This window comes from Ochlerotatus camptorhynchus, unplaced genomic scaffold (genome assembly GCF_037179485.1).
Source record: "Ochlerotatus camptorhynchus isolate MF236.1 unplaced genomic scaffold, CSIRO-AGI_Acam_v1.1 ptg000361l, whole genome shotgun sequence".
Classification (NCBI taxonomy): Eukaryota; Metazoa; Arthropoda; class Insecta; order Diptera; family Culicidae; genus Ochlerotatus; species Ochlerotatus camptorhynchus.
This window is the reverse complement of record NW_027040849.1, coordinates 2,903,700-2,916,427: the sequence shown is the minus strand read 5'-3', so window position 1 is coordinate 2,916,427 and position 12,728 is coordinate 2,903,700. Positions and strand designations below refer to the sequence as shown.

Sequence of the window (12,728 nt, the reverse complement as noted above, 5' to 3'; positions counted from 1 at the left end):
AATTTCATGCTTTAGGATTAATTAAATAGTTGTATCGTAAACCACATTTCAAACCTCCTTCTTCCCTTTTCCCATCCAAAAAATTGTAAATCTCCACTAACCTCGAGACAACCGCGAGTACTCGGTCCAGTTCCTTTAACTTTAAATTTAAGACAGTAATAATGTATAACGCAAAGGATAACTCGGCTCTGTAAAGTTTATTCGATTGAGCCTGTACAAATAAAGTAATTATAAAAAAAAAAAATAATTGTTCTTTATAAATTATTGAAACAATTTTCAACTATGTTATCGTACACTCATTAGAGTGATTAGTCAAACTAAATATTGCTAACAACAATGATACTGTAATAAATAATCATTGTTTCATAAGATAAGGGGTTCCGGAAAAGAATGTTTTGAGATTGAAAAAAAAATGATTCTACTGCAATATTTATTTGCTAAGATTCTAATTGTAAGCCTTCTACACGGCTAATTCAGATTCCAGCACTAGTACTCGAACTTCATGAACCAGTTCCATGAACTCATATAATGTAGTCGTTGTTTTATTGCACACCGGAGCATTAATAATGATTTGAATACACGACAGCACTGAAACGGAGCATATATTGGTCAGTGCTATTTTTCTTCACTCTAGCAAAACGAGCATAACGTTGCTCTATATTCCATGTTGGGAGAGCTGTTATTACTTCATGCTAATTGAACGAGTTCAATATTGAAGTCAGCCGTGGCCCAATGGAATCGAGCGCAGACACGAAAAGCATCACAGCTCAACAGTTCTGGATCGAATCCCAAATCAGCTACAATAAAAAAACACAACTGTGAAAGCTCCCACTGCCTGGTGTTTATTTTTCGATTTATTTTTAGAAATCGATTAAATATATGTGTCAAAAGAATAAGTAAATTTCATGTGATTTTCACATAAACTTTACTTCGATTGATTTATGACACATATATTATATTGTGGTGAAAAGTAAAGCTTATGCTTATGGGTTTCAAATCCATTTCAGGTAATTATTATAATTTGACCGATTTTCATTTATCATATGGCGATCATATAAAAGTTTTCAAATTATCAGCATTGTCAATGTATCAGATATTCATATAGAATTTACCTGACGCATTTTCAATCATATCATTTTCAATGGATTATCTTATAGCGCAAAATTATTAGACTTCCACATAACAGGAACATGTCAAATTGGTTCAGTGTATAGTGTTCACTTGCACTGCCTATTAATCGCATATCAGGCTCATATGTATTTTGGTTAATTTTAAGATAACAACGCTATCCACTATCAATTGACATCTACTTTCATATTATGTGATAAAACTACGGACTTCATGAAAAATGTGAAAACAACATCAAGTCAGTTTGTCCCATCAAGCAAAGTAATCGCATATCAATCTCATCTTTAAATTCAATCGTCCAGAGGTAAAGTTGCGGTTCTGCTTATCGAGTTGCCACATTTTTCGCTAATATAACAAAACGTGCAAGATTCAATGCAACTGATGTAAGCTTTAAAAAATTATTTATAAAGTTACTATGATTTTTCTAATATTTATATGGGAATCGTACTTCGTAACTTCGACTGTCATTTCCTCATTGCCATTTTTTTTCCATATGGAACTACTGATATGGGATTACAAGCTGTAACAATGCTAGTACACCAATAGAAGGAAAATCATCGACTTGGGTAACTTTCATACTTAAAACATAAGTAACTCTAATTTATTTTCAACTCAATTTTTTACACGTAACAATGATCTTTGTCGGTTAGCTTACAACTAAAAACCTAATTATGAAGATAAATACTACGAGGATACGGCGAGTAATATTTCCAGATCGGCTAACAAAATTTGTTAATTGTACAGGAAAATCGGCTACAACTACTAATATACTAGTCGACCTAGTCCTAATCAATTTTTTTAAGATTTGTGTTTCTTTATTGAAAATGTATGTTTAGTCATTGTTATTGTGCTGCCTAGGTACGACATGTATGTTCCTTTCCAACCTAGGTAGTAAGAAATGCGTCAATGCTTCATTCCGATTGCTCACTCACGTTCTCGTTCGATTGATCTCTTATTTACTGGTAGCGCTCGTAAACATAAATTCCGGGGTTTCGTAATGCTCGGTATCACAGTAGTAGTGGTCTGGTGTGGCAATCTTTTCTAGCACCGTCCGTTTGCGACCATCGTTGCTGGTACCGTCACCGTGCACTAGTAGTTTCCTATAGAAAGAACAAGTTCGCTTGCCATACACGGGAATATCTGCGTTGTACGGTGGACTTAAAATGTCGAAAAATGCTGCCGGCCCACCGACGGCAGTTATCTCATGGAAATTACGCTCCGCTGGCGTAAGCATAGCGCATTCACCCTTGTTAACACCGATGACCCTTTCCTGCTCCACATTGACCAGCACGTGGCGAAGTTCGTCTCCATTTCGGGTCTGCTCCCTACGATCGATTTCCGTGTAGCTTTGTATTTTGACCGTTCCGGCCACCACCTTTAAAAGACCGTGCATACGGGGATGGTCATGCAATGGCATCGTGTAATTCTCCCGCAACACAAACACCGACATCGTGAAATAGGTGTTTTCGAAAATATCGATAAATGTACAGGGCGCTTTGGTTGGTAATTGAAACGTTTCGTGGGATACTACCATCGGATCCAGATTCAGATCGGCCAACGTTAGCTGATCCATCAACGCACGTAGGTTCTGTAAATTGTTGAGGAATCTTTCGGCATTGGCCTGCTCGAAAGTTACTTTTGCTTGGCGGAACACACGGGCAAAGAGGGTGGTCATGGTCGGCAATTTATCTCCAGTCGGCTTATCAAGGCTTTCTCCCTCGATGGGTGGTGATAACTCGATTTTTTTAAACACTGATATTCTGTTTATTTGTGCTTACGCAATATCTAACAAGTCATTGTCTTTCGTTCGGAATTCAAGATTCACATAATCCTTCGAACTCGCACTATTTTGCTCCGGGCGGTCAATAGTAGTTGGGCAAACAAAATCACTTTCTCTAGAGGTTTATTTTCTTTTCCACCGTGCGAGCTACAGAAGAGATAACGAACACAAGAATGAAAACCGTCGTCGGTTTGACATTTTTTTTCAACCGGCTGTTTACAGGGTGAACCAAAAGATAAGCAACCGAGGAAATAAATAGTGAAACATGGATCAACAATAGAAAAGGGCCCATCAGCATTTGTAAACAAACCGTTCTAAAGCCCTTTCCTCAGAAAACAAAAGCCGCCCACGCAAACCAACACCATTATTGGATAGGGGAAAGTTTCCCCTATACGATGATGTTGTTGGTGTGCGTGGGTAGCGTTTGGTTGGTGAGGAAAGCGCTTTAGAACTGTTTGTTTACCAATGCTGATGGGCCCTTTTCTATTGTTACCGTCCCAGAGGGAAACAACCAGCCCAGTGGCAGGCGCGTAGGCAACATGTTATACCATGACAGCGGGCCCAGAACAGCAAAATGAACGTTTTGAGCCCGGGACATGCTGCCTACTGTCAAACGCTGCTGTTGGTATAGGCCTTGCCACTGGCCTGGAAACAACAGAGCAAAAAACTAATTTAATCATCCAAGCAGAGCTGCCAGGTGGTTTTATAAAAAATCTGTATCCACTCTATTAAAAAATCTGTATTTTCTGTATTGACGATTTTTTTTTCTTAATTAATCATGTTTTGTTGTTTTACCGTTACCGTTACCTTTACCGTTTGAAAATGTATGGAGATTTTAGTTTCTATTCATTATCTTCCTGATAAGCAGTTTTAAATGCAAAAAAGTGCACGAGTTCATTACTATTTGATATTTTTAATATAGATGAATACAATTAATTACATCATTTGTGTGGTAGTTACACCGAAAAGTCGAGAGATGTCGCCACGCCAGTGCTGGTAAAATCATTTTTGCAGTATGGAGAATATCAGAAAATCCGCAATTTCTTACGAAATACATTTTCAATGCAAGTAAAATGTTTACGAGTACTTGTATTTGTACCATTTTAATGTGCTCGGGCACTTTTCTTGTATTTAACATACATGCTTATATTGGAAATATTCAATTAATACTGTAAATCCCTATACAATCTCAAATCGTTTACTACCAGCTCCGAAAGCGGTTCGTCCTCTGGTTGTGAATGCTGTCAAAAACACCATAACATTCATTTTATAAAAATCTGTATAAATCTGTATTGTAATTTGAAAATCTGTGATAAATCTGTATTCTGTATCGGGTCTGTATTAAGATTAAAAAATCTGTATAATACAGATAAATCTGTATAAATGGCAGCGCTGCATCCAAGTAAAGTTGGGGTTGGCACCACCGACAAGCCGACATGAAACATAAACTTAACTCTTGATCGAGAATCCATAACGGCCGATTCAAATGTGCCGCGATCCCATCTGTCAAAACCATAGAATTTTTTTTATCTAAATAAAAATAATTTGTCCGAAATAGATTAGACACGAACCAACTCATAAATTTTGTACGCGTGTTCGTGGCTAGGATAAATATTTTCCGCGAACACGGCGACAGATGTCAGTTTTGTGCTTTGATCCAAGGGGTAAGTCACTCAGCACATTGTTCCGAAATTAGAATCGGCACAGCTTGGGCACATCCATCGGTACACCTTCGATATACCTTCGGCACAATCTTGTGGGCATTGAATTGTTGTAAATAAAATGGGAGCACTGCTGGACAACTGCCGTTGAAATTGTTCACAACATTACGTGCTGTTTGACTGTATTTTCAGGAACATCCTCTAATTGAGTATAACAGAGGAACTCAGACCAGCAGTTCACTTATACAGCTATACCCCGTAGAACGAGCTACCCACTGAGTTGCACCCACGGCTTTTTCTCGGTGGTGTTTCAACCAGTCGATCTGATTTTTTGCATGTAAGTTGTGCCAATGGAGATCTAGTCACTCACAGAAAATCAGAGCACTTGGTTGAAAACCCACCGAGACAAAGCGGTGGGTGAAACTCAGTGGGTAATGCATTCTTCGGGGGAAAGCTGTAGATCTAAATATGAAATGTAGGTTCTAGAGTGGGCTTAAGAGAAACAGGCAGTTAATAAGAAACCATTAGTACCTTTAATTCAAATAATGCTGCAACTCACACAAAACAAACTAAAGCAGTCTAATCGTCATCCTTTATAGTTGGTCTCCAGCAACGCTCCCCACCGGTTCCAACTCTTTCTGGCCGCTAATAGACCGATGCTTTTCACATCACGAAAAGCTAGGTTGCTGGTCTACCTTTGAGGGCATTATAAAGCACTCAAACACAGGACTTTTATTACCCTATGGAACACAATTCACATATAAACATTGTAGGCTACAGTGCTGACACCACCAATGGTGGTGGCTTCAGCAACCCTCCTTCTTGGCAGGGGATTGATAGAAACGCGGTAATGTTTACAACAGGGAATCTATTTTCTTGTATTTTGACAGTCAACTGCGTCGCCTATAATGAAATAGTCTTTGCACGGTCGTTTCCGAGAGAGAAGAAGAACACGTCACAGACAAACAGAAGCCAGTTGTCTCATCTACTCATCTTCATCTACTAAGAGATCAACTCTACAAACTCCGATAGGGCGCTCATTTTACCCCTATGGTTGTATTTCGGTTACAAAATGAACATTTTTATAATCTGTTTTCATAGGGCTTAAATCTTATTTTGGACTTACTACCCTAATAAACGGGTACCATACACTAACGATATCATAGATGGAACGACCATACCTCATAAAGTAGGGATGATATCCCGAATTGGTGATTAGGAGCTTCCTATGGTTATTGTTTATGCGGGTAAGCATACCCTAATAATAAAAAAAAAACATAAGCAAATGATAACCCAAATGATTGAACCATTCCACAAGAGGTTTGGATTATACCTAGAACACGTCGTTAAGCAAAATAACCATAACTATTTTATTAGGGTAGCTCGCCCTTTGCCTCTATTTTTCGAGCGGATTTGTGGACTATACTCAATATCAATTATACAAGGTCTGGCCCAACCGGTTTATGGGTATTAGCGAGCGTATTAATGAAATTTGGAAATGTTTATTGGTGTTCGTAATTCATCGCAATGTTTATCTTTTTATACGAAACAGCTGTTTTCTGTGACGACACGTCTGCCATTCGTAGTATGGAATGTTGTGCTGCCGTGACATCGTCATTCGCTTGCTCAGCAATGTTTACAACATTTTTTATTCTAACACCCGCAAGCTGCCTGTTGTTCCAGACCTTGTATGATTGACATCGGGTGTGTGGCTAAATAGTGTCAGGTTTCAAACGCTTATGGTCATTTATTAATGAATTTCAATGTTAACCGTCCTAGTGAATTAGATTCTTTTTTGACCCGGCGTCACTTGAAAAAAGCTGTAACTTTGTAACGAAATATGATAAATAACTGAAATTTCCTCACTTTTCCTACCTTCAGAAACGAACATTTTGCTGACAACAGAAGCTTTCAGCGACCTCCAGGAGTGACGCTACAAAAAAGTGACATATTGTGCATTAGGGTCTAAAAATACCCAGATTGCAACTCGGTCCCAAAAACAATTTTTGAATCGATTCTTCATCTATGTATTGGCCTCAAAAGAAAGTAAAGGTTCCTATAATGGCACCAAACTTCCAAAACCATCCGACGATTCATATTATTATTATTATTATTAAATTTTATGATTTTTTCGTCCAGAAGTAAATAGACATTAACCCAAATCCCGTAGCCCATTTTCTGACCTGCAAACCCTTAAACTCGAACGTTTCAGGCAGAACATTTGATAACAGCATAAAAGCATTTGTAAACAAACTTTCTAAGGCCCTTTACACGCGAACCAAAGTACGCCCACGCAAACCAATACCACTTTCGGAAAGGTGATAGTTGCCCCTAACCGATGATGTTGTTGGTTTCCGTGAGCGTACTTTGGTTCGCTTGTAAAGGGCCTTAGAAAGTTTGTTTACAAATGCTTTTGTGCCGTTATCAAATGTTATGCCTGGTTTTAGACATATAGTTAAGAACGTTTCATGCAATGGTTGCAATGGTCTTTCTAGAAAATTTTCGGTGTTACTGATTTTATTTCCATCACTATTGCATTTGTTGTTGTTATTGTTTGACTCCATGTCCATGAAACTTATCAGTCGCAACCGCATCTCACAAGGAAAGTGATTTTATGACTAAAATGTAAGAACATGTTTCAAAATTGATCGAATTTGAGTCATTTTATTGTATCATCCTCAGGTTATTTCAATTTTCAGACGAAACTACATCAACATAAAATGTCTATAAGCTAATGGGATGTGACCCGCATTCGATGGTAAAATACCACGATCGTGGTGATGTAACAACCCAAGGTCAGACAAATTAAAACACAGTGAAAGTATATATAAATAAGTAGACGCTCGACATGGACCGTCCCAAAGATGACCGAGCAAACTACACCGCCTTGGCCGGCGGATTAACGGGATGCATTACGCGCTTCATTTGTCAGCCGCTCGATGTGCTGAAAATACGTCTTCAGCTGCAAGTAGAACCAATCAATGGCCGCTCGGAGATATCCAAGTATCGTTCGATTGCCCAATCAGTTAGCTGCATTTACCGCGAAGAAGGGTTATTTGCTTTCTGGAAAGGCCACAACCCAGCGCAGGTCCTCTCACTGGTGTACGGAATAGCACAATTTTCATTCTACGAAAGATTCAACGTTGTCTTGCGTGAGCTCGAATCATTTGAGGGTCACGACCGGGCGAGAAATTTCGTTTGTGGTGCCTGTAGTGGATCCTTTGCGGCACTCACTATTATGCCATTGGATGTAATACGAACACGGGTGATATCACAGGACCCCGGCAAAGGATACAGCAATGTATTTCAAGCATTCGGAACCATCTATCGGGTAGAAGGTATCAGGGGATTGTATAGAGGAGTGGGTCCGGCACTGTTACAGATCGCCCCGCTAACCGGTGGGCAGTTTATGTTCTATAATATGTTTGGCAATGTGATCAAACAATTCGAACGACTTCCCGAGAATGCAACGCTACCACCTACGGAGCTTTTTTTCTGCGGAGGACTGGCCGGTCTGTGCACGAAACTGTTGGTGTATCCGTTGGACCTGGCAAAGAAACGACTGCAGATACAGGGATTCTCGCAAAACCGACAGACGTTCGGCAAGCACTTTGTGGCCAACCATATGCTCCAGTGCCTTTACCAGGTGTGTCGACACGAAGGTGTGCGCGGCCTGTACAAGGGACTGAACCCATCGCTTCTGAAAGCTGCCTTCACGTCGGCATTTTACTTTGCAATTTACGATCAATTGCTAATACTGTTCAACAAAGACATTCGAAAGTCCAACTAGCTACCACTGTTACATTCACTAAATGTTGTGAATGCTTGATAAATATGCCACAGATTTATTTTATGTTTGAATTGTGTGTCTAGTTAGGAATACCACTCAGGATATTTAAATAAATACGCGCAACTATTTTTTTATGTAAATAACATTGTCTTACTAAACGGAAGCTTAAAAGAAAGTTATAAACATTTAGCAGCAATCTTTCTGGGGCTGGCCTTGTAACTATTTAAACTGTGTAAAATTACTTGCTTTGAAGTTCTAATAGGAAATTACGGATTACGGATAGTTTTAGTTCTGCATCACAACCACATTTTGTACAAATTTTATTCTCGAGCAACTTAGACCTACACTATTTCTCGTCATTTAACTCTTAAAAACGCATTAACTTTGCGTCACAATCGCACGTAGAAGGTGTATGGACCTGCTACCCAAGGTTATTGCATTTCGAATCAGTAGCGGAAACATTTGCCAGCTACTCAACCACGCATCAGTTATTTAAGAAAGTGCACTGTTGACTTACCTTTTTCAGCCTATCCTCACAAGATATGTACAATCGTTCTCCATTCCAGAGCACACCTTTAATCGCTATCGTCCTTGGTGTAGATGGCCTGATTTCTCCGTTTGAACTTCTTCATCGGTGGCTTCTCCTCCTGCTCATCACTCCTACCGTCTTCGGCAGGTAGCTTGGCGATTCCTTCCATTGCCAATGGCAAAACCTTCTCACTTTCCGCGGTGGATAGTTTCGGACTGGAAAGGTTCAGATCATCGACGGTGAAATTATCCGACAGAGTCGAGTCGTGTTTCTTCGGCGTCGGTAGACTCAGTATGCTTCGATTCGAAGTGGATAGAGACGAATCGTCTAAGGTGGACATGTCCGATTCGGAATCCTGGCGCCACATAGGCTGCGGAAGAACCGAAGCCAACGGAGCTCGGGATAGGAAAGGCGCTGGCTTCTGATCCTCGTCGTCATTTGCGCAAGAGTCATCATCGTCATCATCATCTAGTAGAACTTCATCTTCATTGCGCTCAGGGTTTATTGAAACGCTGGACGGAGTCTGATCGACGTAGGTTGAGGTATTGAGACTGTGACCGGTCATGAGCATCACCAACCGCAAGGGATCGTCAATGTTTAGCTTGTCGCAGAAATCCGTGGTTTGCGGATTGACGAATGCTTTCGGTTGCTCGACCAGATCGAAATCTTGCTCAACCGTAGCGTTGTACGGTTCTACTATCCGTGTGAAATTTAGAGGAATACGAAGATCGTTTTGAAACCGATCGAGAACTACCTTTTTTTCCTCCTCTGTCGGAGTAAATTTGAATCGCTCTGCGCCACCTTCACCTGTAATCAAAAGATCCAATCGAGGGATTAATAAGAAAAATTATACCTACAATTCCAGATGACGCAGCACACTCACCTGGCATATATCCGTTGCTCCCTTTAACGCTTATCAAATGGTTCGTCAAATTCAAAATAGTCAGCCATTCCAAATCGTAGCACAAGTCTAACTTTCCTTGGCTAACCCCTTCGCCGGATTCTATATCCAGTACTTGAAGAAATCGCCTCTTCGGTAAACACTTGTCCAATGCTAGAAATTTCGTATCCTCTCCATCTTCATGCGGAATGAGCGCCGAAAACTTACAATGAAGATGAGCAGAAAACCAATACGGAGGTTTCAGAGTCCTTAGTAGATCTTCACACGGCGGACTGCCAAGCTTGTTGGCCTCAATATCTTCCCTAAACGCCGGTTTAAATCGCAGAAGCTGATTCTTATTCCCATAGTCGGAGACTCCGCGAGGCCAATCATGTGATAGCATAATGTCCATCCTGGGCGCCAACTGCTTCAACCGGAACACATCAATCTGACGAATGTGATAGACGCTACGTTTCGTGGACTCATTAAACGGTGAAAACTCAAACCGTCCTTTGAGATAATCGTGCCCCTTATAGATTCCGGATATTCCACCTATCCGTATTCCGTTCACATTCACTACTCCAGCATATCCGAGATAGTAGATGTTTGGTGCCACCCATCCGCCGTACGGCAATTCCTGCAGGTAATTAGATGCCTCGTGATTCCCACCGATGAAAAGGGTCAGAACGGGAGCTTTCTTTTCACCGCTATAATACCTGAAAATCATCCGAGGTCAACACTTACTCAAAACAACCATAATTTCAATCAACTCACTTGTAGAAGGTACAAATATCCAAGTGTTTCTTGGGCACGGCCATGCACTGTAAATCTTCCAGGTTCCTAGTCGATTGAAAATCCCCGCAACAAATGAGCAAATCAATCTGATACCCTTCGCGTTGTTGGATCGTTTCAACCAAGTCGTAGATTTTTTCCAGCTCCCCGTGAGCACAACCCTCGATAGCAATCTTCATGGCAAGTTGATTTTGAAATAGAATCTGTTTATTGTGATTCTGCGGATTTCACTGATACTGATTTTGAGTACAAACTACGAAATTATTACAACTATATTCTCATCGAAATTCTTAACATACTTTAAAGGATAAACCTTCCGGTAGAATATCTAAATAGGTAGGTATTTAGTTAAAACACTAAAACATTTTTCTGATATTTTAGCGTGATGCTGATGCGAAAAAGTCAAACCGAGATTTTTGACAGCTAAAAACACGATCTTCAAAAAACATCAGGATGGAAGCATAACAACAGTCCGACACAATGAGATATTACAGAGGTGAAGCAATCGGTTAAGTTGTGTGAGTAAAACCCGTGTACGATACAAGCAATTAGTGACGTCACTACTTGCGTTTACGTTGATTTTTTGGTTTACTAATACAACCATATTTCACGATCTGCTTCACCTCTCTCTGTACTCATTGAGTCCGACAGACGGAAGGCGTTATTTGCACTGCATTATCGATGTACGCACGGGTAAAATTATTTACAATAAAATCGGGAGTAACACGCTATTTTAAAACTCCCCAAATTTGGTAGAATCCACCCAGATCGGTCAAAACTGAACCTACCCAGAAATGGGTAAACTGTTTTGCTAATACCATAGAGGTAACTCTAAAACGCTGTCCAGACTGGAGAGTTATAACATGTTATAACGGTTGTCAAATAATTGCAACACAGAAACCACCATCAAGATAGCGCTATAACATGTTATAACTCTGTAGTCTGAACGTACTATAAGACCAGAAGGTCCCGAAGATACGTGCTCAACTTTTTGGCTCAGCTCTGGTACTATCTTCGGTCCCAAGCTAATCGATTCACCCCTCGAAACATAGGAAAATCCACTAACCCCTCATTTTATCTGTTAAACTTTCATAGAGAATCAAAACAAACATAGTGTAGTACTAGAATTCCGACTAGAATGGGATACGTTAATCGTTTGATTGGGACCAATAGGCTAGTCAAGTAGTGAGCCAATTTAAAATCGATAGATTCGTATTGATTGTTGCTAATACTGTAGTCAATTTTATTTGTTTATACGAAAGTTAGAAGATATTGAGAGGTAAGCACATATCATCGGTAAAAGACGTGTGTGTGTGAGAAAATTTGCGAAAAATCTAAGGGCACCGGTGGGATTGGTATTGGTTTGCATAGGCGTACACTAACTAGGGGAAGGACAGCTCCAAGTATCAGCATCAATACCGATGGTGGAAATATTAAATATTTCAATATGTGTGATATTTACGTATCTTACAATTAGTCTGACAGTTGTTTTTTTGTGTTTGACCATTTTTGGTTTTAAGTGTACATTTGACATTCGTTTAATCAAAAATGGATTTCACATGAGAGACAAGTGTGATGATCATGCTGGCCACCTCCACAGAAATCCGCTTCTTGTTCTCATAAATTCGGCATTCTTTGGTAGCTGATCTCAGTGCACATTCCCAGGAAATAGTCATTAATTTCCACGAATTCTTCTTCGTCTGCAAACCAATGTGCTGTCCTCCTATAGAAACTGGAATCGACTTACTACGCCGCCCCTGTAAACGGAGTCCCAGGGTCAGCGTTGCCAGGTTGCCAGATTTATCCGGCACAGCCAGAGAAACTTCAGCTCTGCCGGACAGATTTTTTGAGAAATCTGGCAGATTCCATATGTTTATTTGCTGTACCAGATTTTTGCCAAACTTTTTATTCGGTTTGTGCCAGATGTTTTCCAAATAATAGAGTGATGGTTCCGTGGTCGTATTACGCTCGATTCACTATGAGCCTGCAATTTGGAGAGATTTGCTGCTGGGGAAACTTGCCTAGTCCAGTGCCGAAGCCGAAAACGAAAATCTAGGCAAGAATGATGAAACAGAAAGCTGCAGCAAACATAAACAACAACGGTGAAACGTCATTGAGTGTATGCGTTAAAGCTACACTGTTAATTTGATTTACTTTGTAGCTTTCCG

At 40.1% G+C, this 12,728-nt stretch overlaps 3 protein-coding genes across 3 annotated transcripts; 1 reads left to right on the top strand and 2 right to left on the bottom strand.

Annotated features, from left to right (window-relative positions):
• Positions 1-1,662: 1,662 nt before the first annotated feature.
• LOC135709638 (2-aminoethanethiol dioxygenase) lies at positions 1,663-3,080 on the bottom strand. The gene has a single exon (XM_065232022.1). It carries the CDS (start codon positions 2,801-2,803, stop codon positions 2,081-2,083), a length of 723 nt encoding a protein of 240 aa, XP_065088094.1. The 5' UTR covers positions 2,804-3,080; the 3' UTR covers positions 1,663-2,080.
• Positions 3,081-7,179: 4,099 nt separating this feature from the next.
• LOC135709637 (mitochondrial thiamine pyrophosphate carrier-like) lies at positions 7,180-8,486 on the top strand. Its single transcript, XM_065232021.1, has 2 exons — positions 7,180-7,194; positions 7,252-8,486. The coding sequence occupies exon 2, from the start codon at positions 7,418-7,420 to the stop codon at positions 8,357-8,359; it is 942 nt and encodes a 313-aa protein (XP_065088093.1). The 5' UTR covers positions 7,180-7,194; positions 7,252-7,417; the 3' UTR covers positions 8,360-8,486.
• Positions 8,487-8,657: 171 nt separating this feature from the next.
• On the bottom strand, positions 8,658-10,912 carry ldbr (lariat debranching enzyme). Its single transcript, XM_065232019.1, has 3 exons — positions 10,543-10,912; positions 9,772-10,484; positions 8,658-9,695 (listed from the first exon to the last, which is right to left on the bottom strand). Exons 1-3 carry the CDS (start codon positions 10,737-10,739, stop codon positions 8,935-8,937), a joined length of 1,671 nt encoding a protein of 556 aa, XP_065088091.1. The 5' UTR covers positions 10,740-10,912; the 3' UTR covers positions 8,658-8,934.
• Between the last annotated feature and the right edge of the window lie 1,816 nt (positions 10,913-12,728).

Excerpts from the sequence above, each read along its gene's own strand:
- LOC135709638 (XM_065232022.1), bottom strand. The coding sequence starts at position 2,803 with ATGACCACCCTCTTTGCCCGTGTGTTCCGCCAAGCAAAAGTAACTTTC.
- LOC135709637 (XM_065232021.1), top strand. The coding sequence starts at position 7,418 with ATGGACCGTCCCAAAGATGACCGAGCAAACTACACCGCCTTGGCCGGC.
- ldbr (XM_065232019.1), bottom strand. The coding sequence starts at position 10,739 with ATGAAGATTGCTATCGAGGGTTGTGCTCACGGGGAGCTGGAAAAAATC. Across the intron at positions 10,485-10,542 it reads GATATTTGTACCTTCTACAA|GTATTATAGCGGTGAAAAGA; the intron begins GTGAGTTGATTG and ends GATGATTTTCAG. Across the intron at positions 9,696-9,771 it reads GAGCAACGGATATATGCCAG|GTGAAGGTGGCGCAGAGCGA; the intron begins GTGAGTGTGCTG and ends TTTTGATTACAG.